General features: G+C 54.7%; 1 protein-coding gene across 1 annotated transcript in view; it reads right to left on the reverse strand.

Moving 5' to 3' along the window:
- Positions 1 to 14,454, reverse strand: part of MN1 (MN1 proto-oncogene, transcriptional regulator) — a 45,104-nt gene extending 30,650 nt beyond the window's left edge. The window contains exon 1 of the mRNA XM_068990344.1: positions 10,698 to 14,454. Coding sequence (XP_068846445.1) covers positions 10,698 to 14,454 — 3,757 coding nt within the window. The remainder of the gene's footprint in view (positions 1 to 10,697) is intronic.
- Between the last annotated feature and the right edge of the window lie 538 nt (positions 14,455 to 14,992).

Genomic DNA, 14,992 nt, shown 5'->3' on the forward strand with positions numbered 1-14,992 from the left:
CCCCTTTGCTCTATAATTGTTACCGCCAAAACCTCTCTTTTAAAAAATAATAATAAAAGTGGAATTTTAACCTCTCATCTAGAAGCAGAGAGACAGGGAGGCTATAGGGCGGCCGAAGAGAAAGAGGTGTGGGTGACTGGTACCCAGAGATGCCTGTCTGAAGAGCCCAGCACCATCAAGAATGACACATGCTCCCCTCTGAGACTCAGTGTTCAGAAAGGCCAAAGCTGCGGGCTGTTTTGCTCTGTTTTTCTTTTTCCCAGCTTTCGAGACTTACGCATGCTTTTTCTTCCTTCTTTGGAAGTCAAGCCAGGCGTTCCTCTAAAAGTTACACACACACACAGACTCCAGCACTACTGTCTGTCCAGGGGCGGCGTGGAAGGAGCCCCCAAAGAGGTTTACGATCCCTCACTCTCCTCCACGTCTGCGCTCAGCTCCCAGTCAATTAAGAATTAATGCTCAGAAACTTTCCGGGGACCAAGACACCAGTAGGAAGTGGATGTTCTCTGGCCGTCTCCGAGGCGCTGGGAGGCTGAGTTTGCTGGCTTGGGCTTTTTCTCCCTCCTTCCAGACAAGTGATGCTTGGAGGGGCCTCACCCTCCCTTTCTGCCCTGGGAAGGTGGTGGGAACCTCGACTGGGGGCCTTTATTCCGTGACGGGCAAGCGGGCCCATTAGTGCATATACACACACTCTCACACACACACACACACACACACACATACACGCACACATGCTTCTAATCCCAGCAAAATGCTTCACACACACTGAGCACAAAATAAATGCTTATTAACTAAACTGACCCAAAATAGTGAAATGTACAAGTAAATTAATCATGCCTCTGCCGGAGGCCTAACAGGATTACAAATTCGGCAAAAATTGACCACACGGAGATCAATGAGCTTCTACTTAAAACTCAAAGGGGCCAAAACTTTGTAGGAGCTGCTTCTTGGAGAAAAAAAAAAATGTATTTTTTCATCTCTTATTAAGACTCCTAAGGCCTGTATGTGTGCATGTGGGTGTATGTGTATGTGCTTGTGTGTGTACTCGAGTGGGGCGGGGGGGGACACGGCGGTATGGGCGTGCATGCCTGCACAACAAGCAGAAACCAGCAAAAGGCAACCAGAGCTTTATGCCCAGACAGTTTAGAAATAGTCACGGCATAAAGATCGTGAAATTGCTCCGGTTTAAAAAAAAAAAACAAATTTTGGTCCACAGCCTCCCTTTCTTTTCCCTCAAATATCAAACAACCACTAAAAGTTACATCACAGGGGATGAAAGTGATCACTTTGTTTTCAGCCAATTAGGTCTCACTTGCTACAGAAGTTTTAAGGGCTGCTGATGGCTGGACCGTGGGTCCCCCCCACCAAACAGGAGGAAGACAAACCTCTACTGTGTCCAGCTCCTTTCCACACTAAGCTTATCTCAAGTCAGGGAAATCTTTCTCTTGCTGAATTTGTCACTTACTTGCATTTCCCTTTTCGCCTACCATTCAGAAAAAAAGGGGGAAAAAACATACACACACACACACACACACACATATATATATATATATATATATACATACATATCGTGTGTGGGGCACTGTGTGCTTTTTAAGACGGTGAAACCTGCCTGCGAGGTCTGTCACAGACAAGAATATCCCTAAAGAGGTTCAGTGCTGGAAGAGACGCATCAGTGGTCACTTTATGGGGTCACCAGGGAAAAGGTCACTCCTTTTTTCCACCCCCATCATCCCCCCAGGAAAGACCTGGGGGCATCTGTGAAACCTGATGCTTCAAAACAGGCCCCCTGGGACCGGCTCCTCTGTAGGACAAGCTGGCCACAGCCACAATACAAGGGCTCAGCCTGTCCAGGGCCCGTCCCGGTCATCATCTCCACTCTTCCCGTGCCCTACGCGTCTAGCCTGGCCTCTGACTGCACAGAAAGGGGGTCTGATTGCCAATAGACCCACAATGTGGTCATCAGCCCCAAACTAAGCCCCCTACATCTATTTCCCCCGTATAGCTGCAGTCATGTGGAAGCCCCAGGCCCAGCAGTGGGGAGCTGAACCGAGAACTTTCTGTCCTCTGTGAGGTCTGACACCAGCCTGCAAGCCATGCCCTCAAGCCCCAGCCTCGACCAGGAGATGGTATTATAAATGACTTCGACACTTATACATTATTTTCCATTCCTAAACCCTGTGTTGGTAAATAACATTTCAACTCTGAGGGGCACACTTCTCCCTTCTCCATCCATCCCTCTATCACTGTCCCCCACAAAGAAAATAAGCTACACCCCAGTCTGCTCCCAGTGTTCCTAACTGTGGCTGGCACTTTCTTCCTCTGCCTTCCAGCTCGTAGGAAAGAACAGAGTGTCCACATCAGGACTCAGGCCCTTGAATTTCAAGGACTTTCCTAACAGCCCATGAGATCTGGGTAGAACCTGCTCTCTTCCCTGTGAATTCTCAACCAAGCCAGGCTTTCTCTGGAAGGCTGAGCTCTGGGGATTTCAAAGCAGGCTATGTTTTCTGCCGACTTTCCTGGCCCCTCTCTGATCGTAAGATGGTCCCTCAGAAGTATTTTATTCCTGGTGGTCGTTGCCAATCACTCGACAATGCTTGTGTTCCCAGATCCAAAGGCGCCTGAAAACACTGCTTCACGGTAACTTTAAAGGGTCCTATCTTTTTCACATCACACCCTGCCCTAGACTGGATAAACAGGGGGCCAGGTGTGTGTGTGTGTGTGTTTGTGTGTGTGTATCCGTGTGTGTGTGTGTGTACAAGTGCGTGCACATGTGTGCGCATCCCCTCTCATTGCAGGAGCTCCCAAATACAACCAGGAACATTGTCACTGGGGCCCCCACCTCTGGGGCAGACAGATTTCTTACCCCAGTCACGCACCACACGAAGTCACCTAGGCCAAAAAGGCCCAAGCCTGCCCAGCTCCAGTCAAAGCGTTGACTTGAGCTCTAAGAGCAAAGGAAACCTCCATGCCCAAACTCTCTTTAAATTATCATCAACAATGAGAAGGGAAAACTCATTTTAAATCCTCAGATCGCATCTCCGGGCCACTTAGGTCTCACAAGAGAGACAGGGCTTCTGGAGGAGGGAGGGGGAGGCCCGGAAGGGTCTCAGGACCCAAGTTAGCCCACATCTCCTGCAAAGGCATGACAATGTTGCCCATTTCTGAGTCGCCGTGGACAGGGTTTTTGAGACATGCAGGATAAAAACAAGAGATGGTTCCCTCCAACTTTGCAAAGGCCATCTGAGTCAGTGGGCCCCAAAGATGCCTCCACAGAATGGTCTCTTTGGGTCCCTAATTCATCTTCCAACATACCTGACTCACCTAAACTGAACACTAGCACAGGTAAGTCAGACTGAGGCCCAGAAAACCAGAGATTCTCCCCCTAAGAATGGGAATCCCAGGGCCAATTGCCAAAGGGTCCAAGGTTTTCCAGAGAGATCAAAGATGGGAAGAAGACAGAGCCTTGGGGTCACAGGGTCCATCCTACCAGCTACAGGGGAGGCGGGGCGGGCTGAGTCTGCTGGACCCCTGAGCTTTAATGATCAGAACATAAAACCCTGCTTTCCCTCTAGCGTGTGAGCTTGCGTGGGGATGTTTACTGGAGGTTTCCCCCTCTTTGGGGAAAAGTCTATCCCACGTATGATGTTCCTTCTGGGATACTCAGAGAGCCAATTTGTTATCGTGAACGTGCTAAGGCCTCCAAACTGTTAAATTCAACTGCCGTTATGTTTAAAGGGCATTTGGGTCCCTACAGTGATGTACATAAATCGTGAAAAGTTCCACACACGACCGCCGTAAAGTACTCCCTCTGATCCCGCTTTGCAGGAAGTGGAGGTGATGAAACCCTGCCGACTTTCTCAGCCAAGAAGGAAAAATGAGAATGTGGGATGTTGGGACTCTGATGGACCCTCCTCTCCGGGAGGAGGTACCCAAGATGGCAGTCCAAAGGGGACTTGTGGGACCAAAACCGAAAGCCATCGGGGCCCAGCAAAGAGCCCCTTGGATTTCTTGAGTCTGGGCAGCCTCTCCATAGCCGCCCCCCCCCCCCCCCCGCCAACCCCTGTCCTTCCTGGACAAACACCATGTTGGGAGCAGACCCTCCTCTTGCTTCCCAAACCTCAGAGGCCGCTGATTAAAATGCAAGCCAGCAAACAAAGCAAGCCTCGGCGTCCTGCAATAATTACACCCCGTGAGAATGATGGCTTGCAAACGTCCCTTCTCTGTGCAAGTATAAGAAACTGAATTCTGCTTTTCGATCCCGGTCACAAAGTGAAGTTAGGATTTCGGGTCCCCAGATGTGCACACCCACGGGGTAGCTTCTGACCCACACCCTAAAGTCACCAATGGGCCCACGAGGCTACGTGAGGATGCCTGCTGTCGTGTCACTGGAAGATGGCAAAAAATGATCAAGGCTGCCGCAGCCCTGGACAACCCCATCCTGCAAAAAGTGATGGGCCAGGGTTCCGGAACCATCTCTCCCTTCAGGTCCGGTTTGTGAGTTGGGGGGACCGTTGGCTGAGCTGCTGTACACCAGGACACTGAACGCAAAGCTGTGACTAATTCAAAAGCCCAGCGTCCTGTCCGCCAAGGCGTTGGTACCAAAAGATTACAATAAAGGAGAGGAATTTCCATAAATGAGAAGCAGCGTCCGCTTCCCACCACTGGGAGGGGGCGTGGGGGAGGGGGTGGTGGTGGTGGTGGGCCCTGATTCAAAAGATTCCTCTCCCCGGCTGGAGAGAGTTCAGTTAGCTGAACTCAGCCAGAGACACCTCCACGCGCAGAGCCCAGCGAGGGACGACGTGCGTCTGCTACCGAAATACTCCAGATCAAAGTCACCCACAGCCTGGGAGGCCCGGGAGGCCGAGATTTCGTAATTAGGATCTTCAAAATCCTCCTCTATTTTTAGGACGTGCGCTCATTCAGTCCTTTAGAGAATCAGAACCTGTCAGCTAAGGCCAAAGAGACTGAAGGTTTGGTTTCTCTCCCTGCTTCCCCCATTCCCACCGCCCCCCCCCAACCAAACCCTACTCTGCTTTCGGAAAGCAGATTAAGGGGAAACTAAAGGAGTAACTGGATGATTTGATGGAAATATACTTGGCCATGCATATGTATATGCGCGTATGCTGGGGAGGGGTTCCTTCCCACGAGAAGGCCATGGGCCCTGCTCCCCTCCCACGAGCTGCAGACGGACCCCGACCAGACATCGCATGTCGGTCACACTCTTTCAAGCCAGCCCCCAGACCACTTTGCCGGGCTCCAAGGTGTACCAGCAGGCGAGGAAACTTGAAAAATGTCCCCCAAATGTCTCTTTTCTCAATCATGCACTCGTGTACATATCAACATCTCTGCCACTAGCAATCAAAACCCACACTAGAATCTGTCCACCCAAGACGCGCCTAAAAATAGACATCGTCCGAAAACAAACACATTGCCTGGGCAAGTCAAAATCCTGACTTGAGTCAAAACGATGAAGCTGGGGTTCTTCCAGCCCCTCCAGACTGAAGACGTGGGTGGAACAAGCAGGGGGGCATTGAGGGAAGGATGTAAAGTGACCCCACCAGTTACAGGGGACCCCTCCATAGATTCGGGGGCCCCCATAGATTCAGGCCCCCTCTGATCTAAGAGGTTTGGTGCTTTCATGTCACAGTGTGCTTGGGCAGCCTTCTGGCCCTCACACATTGCCTGGACATTTGATCCTATTACATAAAGCTGTAGTTTTTTAATCTCTAAAATTAACCAAACATAGGTAAATACAGTATTTCTTACTTGGAGTATTTATCTCTTAACAGCTTTCGGTAAAGCAGATCACTCCCTGGGCAAAGAACAAGACTTGACATTACTGTCACTCAAGTGGAGAGGAAAGTGATTTTTGCTAAATTTTCCAGCATATGGTGGGTTCAGGAGATTCTGTGAAATCCCAAAGATAGGCGCATGTTTGCCCTTCCAGAGTGGGAAGAATGCCCCTCCTCTAATTTCACCTGGTCCTCCCAGACTGTTTATTAAAGATGTATATTTTATATCAGCCAGAGAATCTCAAGTAACTTCTTGGCAAGGGCAGCTGTATTTTCAGGACCCATTAAGATTCTTTGTGGAAATTTAAATACCTCTGTCAGGCAAACAAAATCATATCAGGAATCATAGAATTTCATTGCTAGAAAGAGAAATTAGATTAACTAGCCCTCACTCCTTTCCTAGAAATCTCAATAAAATAGAAGTACATTTCAATAGTCTCTTCCGGTCTGAGGGGCCTCACCAGAAATCTAAATGAATTTAGTTTTAAACTAAGAAAGCTAAAGAAAGCTATCCTGAGAAAAGGCCTTCCATCTACAAATACTGTAAACATCAATACAGATGATAACATATAAGTGTATATTCCATATTAGAAAGCAGAACCTATTTAAAATCAAAACAGAAAAAAAACCCAGTGGCAGAAACCACAAGTTCAATGCCGATAAGCTTCAGCCCCTTGGAAATCCTTGTCCTTTATTAATATTTAGTAGAAATGTATAATTGCAGATGTGCGCTAGGTTGGGGTTTTATGTCGGGAGGCGGGCAGAGAAGACAGGTTTATTACAACCATGAAATATTAAACAAGCACCAAAGAAGAGTAGCTGTGTGTCCCGGACTAGCCAGGGAGCAGGCAGGCCCAGACCGTCAGCTGCACAAAGGGGGCTCCTATCTGTTTACATTACCCCTGATTAACACCTGCGAAGTTTTGGGTTACATCTTCCGGAGGCTGCAAAAGGCACTTGAAGGCATGCAACCCGTGCTGGGTGATTTCTTGGGGAAATAGGACTGCAAGGCTTCGCCATCCCAAAACCAGTTAGAAGGAGCCTTAAAAATTCTCTCCACAGTGTGAGGAGTGGGGAAAACGACTTAGAAAAAAAAAAACAACACTAGGAGCCTTCCCCCTTGCCTGCCCCCAGGACTGAGGAAATTCAGCATTCAAATCCTGCCTGCCTAGTACTACTCAGCACCGCTTTACTGGGCTCTGACTGAAACATTGAGAGAGGCATGAAATTCCAAAAATTTCTCCCGCATCACTGTAAAAATATCATACTTCCAAAAAGGGCCGGATTGCATGCAGAGCGTAGACGGAGACCCCTCCCGTTTCCATGTGTGTGAAAGAGTGTTTCTAGACATCTCTGGATTTCATGATAGAGAACAGCCAACAAGAATGGAAGTTTGGCAAGGATAAACTTATTAGGGAATAGACTTAATTCAAGTTTTGAAACCTATAAGGGACCTGTGGGCAGGGGCGGAGGGACATATTTTTTTAAGCTTAATACCCTTTATCTACAATCTGTTAAGATTTCCCCTTCTCTCTGGGTTTTGACATTCCTCCATAGCCAGACACCTATTACAAAGATGGGTGGATGATTTTGCAAACTAATTTCAAATTCAGGTAATCCTCACTGATTTAATAGATGTCTGAATAGGCCCAAACTCAGGCTGGTTTTTTCCCCCTCTTTGCACAACCTCACCCTTCCGCCACCACAACTCTGTGCAAACAGAATCTCATGAGGAAACCTAGAGTTTCATGATATAAAAGTTGTTTGGCGGGTTGATTAAGAAGTCAGAGGAAGCATAATTTGCAGAGGCTCACTTTCCTGTTTTTTTTTTTTTTTTTAAAGAGCATCATCGCATGTGATTCTGGCCTAGACTTTGTGAGAAGCGTAACTTGCCAGTCAAGTTCCCTCCCCTCCGAAGGACATCTAAACCCCACAAGACAATATGGGCACATCCTCTCCAATCTGAGCGGGATCATTTTTGTTAAAGACCGACTAGTATTTTGTCATCGGAGCGAAGAAATTTCAGAAACGGTGTTAATATTTAATCACATTAGTACTGGCATGTTTTATGGCGTGACAAAATAAAATATCATTACAAAAAATGGGCTTTGCCTGAGGTGGGGGGGATGGGGGCGGGTGGTGAAAGAGTGCTCACTGGGGTTGGAACTTAGAGAAGGCACATTCACAGCTGCTTCGTGGCTGATGGGACCCTGGGCTTGTGTTTACAGAAAAGCAGGATGCTTTCCTTTCTTTTTTTTTTTTCCCTCTCTCTCTACTCTGTTTTGAAGGGGTACACTTCATTCTGATTTTCAACCAGGGCACCGGGGGGCCCGTTGAAGGCTCTGTGTACCTATTTATACAACATGCAGATGGAGCTGCGGGGTGTTATCATAATGAAAAGTTTAATCGTCCTTATTTACTACCAGTAAGGGAGCAGGAATCAGATGCAGATATCTTACAAAGCCTTAACTAGCAGTCCCAAGGCTGCAGAAGCTGTGAGTGACCTCAATTCGGGGCTTTATCTAGGAAACTGTCCTTCCTACATCACAGAGTGGAAAACAAAGGAGGTCAAGTGGGTGTCCCTGCCGAGGCTTCTAAGGCAGCCAGCCCCGAAGCCGGTCCCTGGAGGAAGTTTCCCATCTCCTGTGTGCAGGGGAGGGTTGTGTTTAGTGTACAGGGGGAAATCAACCCCAAAACTGACTAGCATCTGTTTCCAAAAAAATATTTTCCTTCGCCTGACGGTGATAATGAAACAAACAAAACAAAACATTTCTTTAACGACATTTCTTCATTCTCAGTCTGCATTTTTTTTTTCTGCAAAGGAAGATTAGTGGGCTGAGAAGGGAACAGTGCAACACCTTGAAAAAAAAAAATCTCATTACAGCCATCCAATTCCTCTGCACCTAAGGCCCTTCAAAAGACTTGCAGGCCAAGTGCTATTGGTTTTTCTTTATTAATTCTCTGAATCGGGTTGTTTTTTTTTTCTTTTTGACTCTTCTCACACCATTTTGGCCAATGTGGTCTTAATTATGGGTGCGGGGGAGGGAAGGGAGAAGGGGGAGGGGGAGGGGGAGGGGCAGCCAGGCCTAGCCAGGTAGAAGTGACAGGGGCTGGCATTTGTGCTAACCAGCTATCGATCGCAGGACCGAGATGTGGTGTACAAGAAAATAAAAGAGAAGGGAGGCAAAGCGACCAGGCTGCTAAGTCCAACTCCATTTTTTAAAAAGGTGGGGCGGCGGGGGGGGCCAGGGAGAAGCAGCGGAGGGTCCCAAACTAACCAATTTATGGCCTTGCCTGGGAGAAGCCTGGAGAATGCTGATGCTGGCCGCAGCGTCTGCTGTGCATGCTAAACACCCAGCTTCAAATGAGAGAGCGGCATCCCAGGCTGGGCAGTAGGCGAACAAAGAGAAAAGCAGCAAGGCCGCATTCATGAATTAGAAAACCCAAGCGGGAAAGCTACCCGGGACGGGCGGTGAAAGCCCGGAGTTCTGAGCCACCCAACTCCTGCCGCACGTCCCCTCCCCCTCTCCCTCCGCCCCCATCCCCTGGTCCTAAAACCAACAGGCACCTTAAACCCTGGGTCAAAAGATGGCAGGATGCAGGATGTGGGCTGAAACTGAAGGTAGAAACTGAAGGCAGAGGAGAACCACTCTAAGAGAACGCAAGGATCAGTGGACGGATTTTTTTTTTAAGACACAGTTAAATCGCCAGCTACAGATTCCAAGGTAATAGCCTGGTGAGACCAAGGGGATTCAGGGAGGTTTAAAAGCAAAAAGGTAGGAATGGGGTGGGGGTAGAAAATGGTGATACCTAAAAAGGCCCCATAAAAAAAATAAAACAGATTTCTACTGCAGCCCAGGTCACCTTTAGGTTTAAAAAAAAAACAAACTATTATTACTTTAACGGCAATGGTGGTCCATTTTACTAACCCCCACCCCACCCACCTTAAAGGCCTCCTGGCCCGACAGGGAGGGAGTGCTTAGAATGCAAAGGAGAACTGGAAGCCGACATCTGTCATCAAAGCCAGGCGAGATATTGACAAACTCGGGTCCTTTGTGTCTTAAGAATATATATCCATATCCCCATGCACAAATGATGCCCTGGTCTACTGGTCTGGTCTCTGCCAAGTAGACCCCACCCTGACTCCCGCCCGCCACTCCCCCCGCCCCAACCAAATGTCAAGGAGGTGCACTCTGAAAAGGCTGCCTGCCTCCTACAACCCTGACAGGTCTCCAGTTTTTCAATGAAACTCTAATCGTTAAGAAGAGACAAAACAGCTATTCATTAGGAACGAATGTCAAATTAGGCGTTGCCTCTGAATGATGCTGTGGACACCGGAACTGGTAACTTTTTCCCCCAAAGATGCTGGCACACGCAAGGGAGCTCAAGTTGCAGGCTGGCTGACTAGGAAAAGATGGGGAGGCGTTAACACAGCTTCCCAGGTGTCCTGCCAGGAAGTGGAGGCTGGAGGGGGGCGGGAGGATGGTAGGAAACTCCTGAAAAGTGGAACAGGCCTGAATGCTGAGGGGTGAGGAGGGGTCTGAGTGTGAAAGGGAAGAGGCCTAGTCCTCAGGGCACCCAGAAACTCAGCTAAAACTTGACAGGGGGTACTCTACAATAATCCCCAAATGGGTGCCACTTTAAGTTGTTACTACTACAGCTGTGAAACTAGAATCTACCTGGCAGCACCTAGGGGGAGGGAAGGGGGTCTGTCCACGGAGCCCCTTGGGTAACCAAAGGAAGAGTACCAGCTCTGAGCTGGGCGTCAGGAAGGCCCTGTGCCCTGCCGACCCTGAGGGACCCTCCCCTTTCCTGGAGCCTTCAAGGCAGACGCCAAGGCCAGCGATGGGGGTGGGGCGCGTATCCACCAGGTGAGAAAGGAACCGGAACGAGCGCATATACCTTCTTTGCTGTTGGGATTCTGGGGTTTGGCCTTCTCCCAGAGCGCCAGCGTCTTGTCCTCCTCTGTGCCGTCCACCAAAGCCTTGTCAGCCGGCATGTACCAGGTGGCGCCGTGCTCTGCCATCAGCGAGTCCAGATCAATGGTGCTCATGGCGCTCTTGACCGCCTCGGAGCAGCAGCTGCCCAGCTCGCTGTCGCCATTCTGCGCGCCCGAGGCCCCGACGGCACACTCACCCTTCTTGCCACCCTTGAGCCCCAGGGGCTGGTCCTCAGAGATGCTGAACTGCTGCCTCTGCAGCTGGATCTGTGCCTGGAGGATCTCCAGGGGGTGGATCTCGTCAGGTGGAGGGGCACCGCCGCTGCTCGTCGGGGTCCGAACCTGCTCCAGGCCCGGCGTGCCGGGATGGCCGGTGCCCCCTCCGCCGTAGCTGTCAGGGGTCGAGGTAGACGTAGACAAGATGCCCAGGCCAAGCGGGGGCGGGGGTGCCTTCGGTCCGTGTTCCCCGGAGCCCACCCCACGGGGAGGGAGTTTGGGCGAGCCTGTCACCAGAGGGCTCCTACTCGCTTTGGCCAGGGCTGGGGGGTTGTCGGAGCTGGAAGACACCTCGTCCTCGTTGGCGTAACTCGTGCTCACCTCGTCGGAGGCGAACTCGCCCACGTGCGGGGAACTACCGTCCGACTTGGCCCCACCGTCCAGGGACGCCATGAGGTCTGGCTGGTCCCCCAGGAGCAGCTCGGCCCCCTTCCCCCACGACGGCGACGTGAGCGCTTTCTCGTGAGGCGTAGGCGCCCCGCGCGCCTCTCCCGAGTTTCCCCCGACGGCTGCGCCCGGCGCCTGCTGTTGCCCTGGGCTCACACCAGGCGCGCCCCCGCTGTCCGGCGCCGCCGCCGCCGAGTACTTGTCGAAGAAGGTCCCGGGGCTTACGTGACCACTGTCCCTTTTTCTGCGCCCCCGTCCCCGGCCGCCGCCCCCGGGGACCGGCTTGCCGTCGTTCCCCGACGTCGATTCCAGGGTGTAGTTGGGGGAGAGGCTAGTGCCATCCCCCTGGGCGGGCGGATTGGGCGGCCCAGAGGCTTTAGAGCCGCTGCTACTGGTCCCCGACTGGCCTCCGGGCCCTGGAGCCCCAGGAGCAGTCCCTCCTGGGAAGTAATCCGACCCCGGGTTGCCGGCCACGGCCGCGCCGTCGGTCTCGTTCTGGCTCAGTTTCCTCTTGCCCTCGGGCGGGTTCTTCTTGTTGAAGGTCACGTTGAGGTTGGGGGCCCCGAGGCTGGCGATCATGTTCTGGCAGGCGGTGGAGAGCGCAGCCAGGCAACTCTGGCCGAACAGGTTGTCCTTGGAGCTGGGCTTGTTGAAGGAGCCCAGCGAGAGCGCGCCCAGCTTACTGGCCGAGGTGCGCTGGCTGGGCTGGAAGTCAGGCTGCGGCGGGTATGCGCCGCCGCCGCCGCCGCCGCCGCCGCCGCCGCCGCCACCGCCCGTGCTGCCACCGCCCCCGCCCGTGCTCGGGGGCGAGTTCACGCCTGGGCCGCTGTGCGGCGTGGCCTGCCGGTTCGCTGCGCCGAACGGGAAGCCAGGCTGGCCCCCGAGCGCGGGCGTCGTGAAATCAGGTGGCTGGGGCCGGCGCTCGGAGGGAGCGCTGGGCAGCCCCACCCCAGCCCCGGGCGACTGCAGCTGGCCCAGGCTGGCCAGGCTGCCCCCGAACTGCAGACCAGGGGAGGGCAGCCCGGGCACGTGGCCCTCTCCGGGCATCCTCAGCGGCTCCTGTAGAGAGCCCCGGAACAGCACCCCCGAGCCACCTGGCGGAGGGGGCGGTGCCAGTCCTGGGTCGTGCGGGCCGCAGTCGGAGGGCAAGCCTGAACCTCCCATCCTGCGGGGCAGCAGGTCGCCGGGAGGCGGATGCGGACCTGGGAACCACGCGCTCTCCTGCGCCAAGTGCTGCGCCTGCGGCTCGAACGTGCCCAGGCGCCCGGCCCCCGCGCCGCCGCTGTCGCGCTCAAAGTTCGGCTGGGCCAAGCCGCCCACTGGGCCGCTGTGTACCAGGCCGCCCTGGCCCACGTCCCCGGGGTGGCCTAGCTGGGCCAGGTTGGGCTGGCGCAGCCGCTGCTGCTGATTCCGCGACGCCATCTGCTTGATCATGAGGGCCGCGTTTTGGCGTTGCTGCTGCTGCTGCTGCTGCTGCTGCTGCTGTAGGGACGGGTGGTCCGGGGCCGGATGCTGCAGAGGTGGCCCCGAGGGGAAGCTGTCGGGCACAGGCGGCGTGAACTCGCCGGGCAGGCCGGAATAGGCAGAGGGCGAGAGGTGGTTGTCCAGAGCGCCATTGTGCATGCTGCCGTTCCACGAAGCGCAGCGATCCACTCCCGCGCTGCCCGGGAAGTCAAAGCGCGGCCTCTTGGCCACGTTCATGTAGGGGGGTGCGTCGAAATGCTGCAGCCGCTGGTTGGGCGCCTGCTGCATGTTGAATACAGGCTCGGAATAAGGGTGCATGCTGCGGTTCTCCAGCCGGTGGATGGGGTACTCGAACTGCGCGTGTTGGTTGGGCAGCATGGGCCCCCCGTCCTGCAGGCCGCCGCTGGGCGTGCCCGCCTCGCCCTGCTGGGGACGCGGGAGCGCGGGCGGACACGAATTTTGTCGGACTAGAAGCCCAGGCGGTGGCGGCGGCGGCTGCTGCGGGGGCGGCTGCTGCGGGGGCGGCGGGGCCTGCTGCGGGGGCGGCTGCTGCGGGGGCGGCGGGGCCTGCTGGGGAGGCTGCATCAACGGGTGCCTGGAGCCGACTCCAGGCTCCAGCCCCACGGGCATCTTGCGGGTCCCGCCGAACCTCTCGAAGAACACGCCGTGCTGCTGCTGCTGCTGTTGCTGTTGCTGCTGCTGCTGCTGTTGTTGCTGTTGCTGGGCATGCATTTTCGACAAGCCCACCATGCCTGCAGCTCTGGGCATGGCCGAGGCACCCGGGAAAGAGCCCCCGGGAACCTGACGACCCGCTGCATAATGAGGCAGCTGCCCCTCGGAATCAGAGGGGGAAAACATGTCGAAATGTCCCGAGGGCGGCTCGCCCGGGTAATTGTATTCCAGCGAGTCGACGGCTCCTTGGTTCGCCACCCTCCGGGGCTCCAGACTATGGGAATCGGAGCCACCGGAGGCGGGCAGGCCGTGGAAGGAGGCGGCTCGGTTAGGACTCTGGTCCAGCGGCAAGCATGGGGCAGGCACGGCATGGCCCGAGGCGCCCGAACTGTGGAAGTCCGGCAGGTTCCCGGGTCTCTGGGGGCCGAAGCTCTCCGGCCCCTGGCTCTCAGCCATATGATCGTAACCCTCGGTGAAGGGCGGCTGGCTGCCCAAGCCGCCGGCCGCGCCGCCGTAGCCGAGCAGGCGACCCCCGTGCAGGCACGAGGCCCCTGGATCCGGTCCGCCAAAGTTGCCCCCAAAGTGGGGGTGATGCTGGTGGGGGTGGTGGCCTCCCGGGTGGCCGTGGTGTGGCTGTTGGCCTCCAAAGAATCCGTGCACCGGCTGCGCCTGCAGCCCCCCCGCGTGCAACTCCGAGTGGCTGCGCGCGTGAAAGCCGTAAGGCTCCATGTTCATGCCCAAGATCGGGGGTTCGCCCAGCCCGCTCATGGCAGGGTCCACGGGGCCAGGGGGTCCCCCCGCGTGGAAAGCCGGGGCCTTAAAGTGGGCGTTCATGCTTAGTCCGGCCTCGTTAAAGTTCCTCTCGCCCTGGCCAGCGTTCCTGCTGTTGATCTGGGGCTCGAATTGGTCCAGCCCAAACATACTTGGCGGGGGGCGGGGGGATCAATAGGGCATGACAGCCTGCTCTCCGCGGCGCGCCTCCGGCCAGCTACTCGTTCCGGCCCTGGCTTGGGCGCTCAGCTCCGCCGGGGCGCAGCGCGGACCGCCACCTCGCCTGGTTTGTGAAGGCTTGGGGCTATCAGCTCCTCTCCCGAAGCTCTCGTTCTGCCCGACGCGGGCCTCTCACATCTTGCGGCGCCTCGGGGCCTCCAGGAGCCGTGTTGGGGGGCCCATGCCCCGGGCGGTTGGTACAGCCGCGGGTGGGTTTGCGGGGAGGGGACGGAGCTGCGGGTGACTGAAGACAAAAAGTTAAGTGGGGGGAAGGAGGCGGAAAGGAGGGAGGGAAAGCAGAGCAATCACCTTCTTAAGTCCGATCGGGTTGGATGGGGAGCCCCTGGACGCTGCCTGAAGCCTCCCGGAGTCCGTGGCGGAGCTGCTAAAGGGCCAGGCAGGGAGACCCTTCAAAACCGTGGCTGGCGCCGGGGCACAGACCGAGCGGTCCCTCCCCCCTCCCCCCGGA

This window comes from Capricornis sumatraensis, chromosome 17, assembly GCF_032405125.1.
Source record: "Capricornis sumatraensis isolate serow.1 chromosome 17, serow.2, whole genome shotgun sequence".
NCBI lineage: Eukaryota > Metazoa > Chordata > Mammalia > Artiodactyla > Bovidae > Capricornis > Capricornis sumatraensis.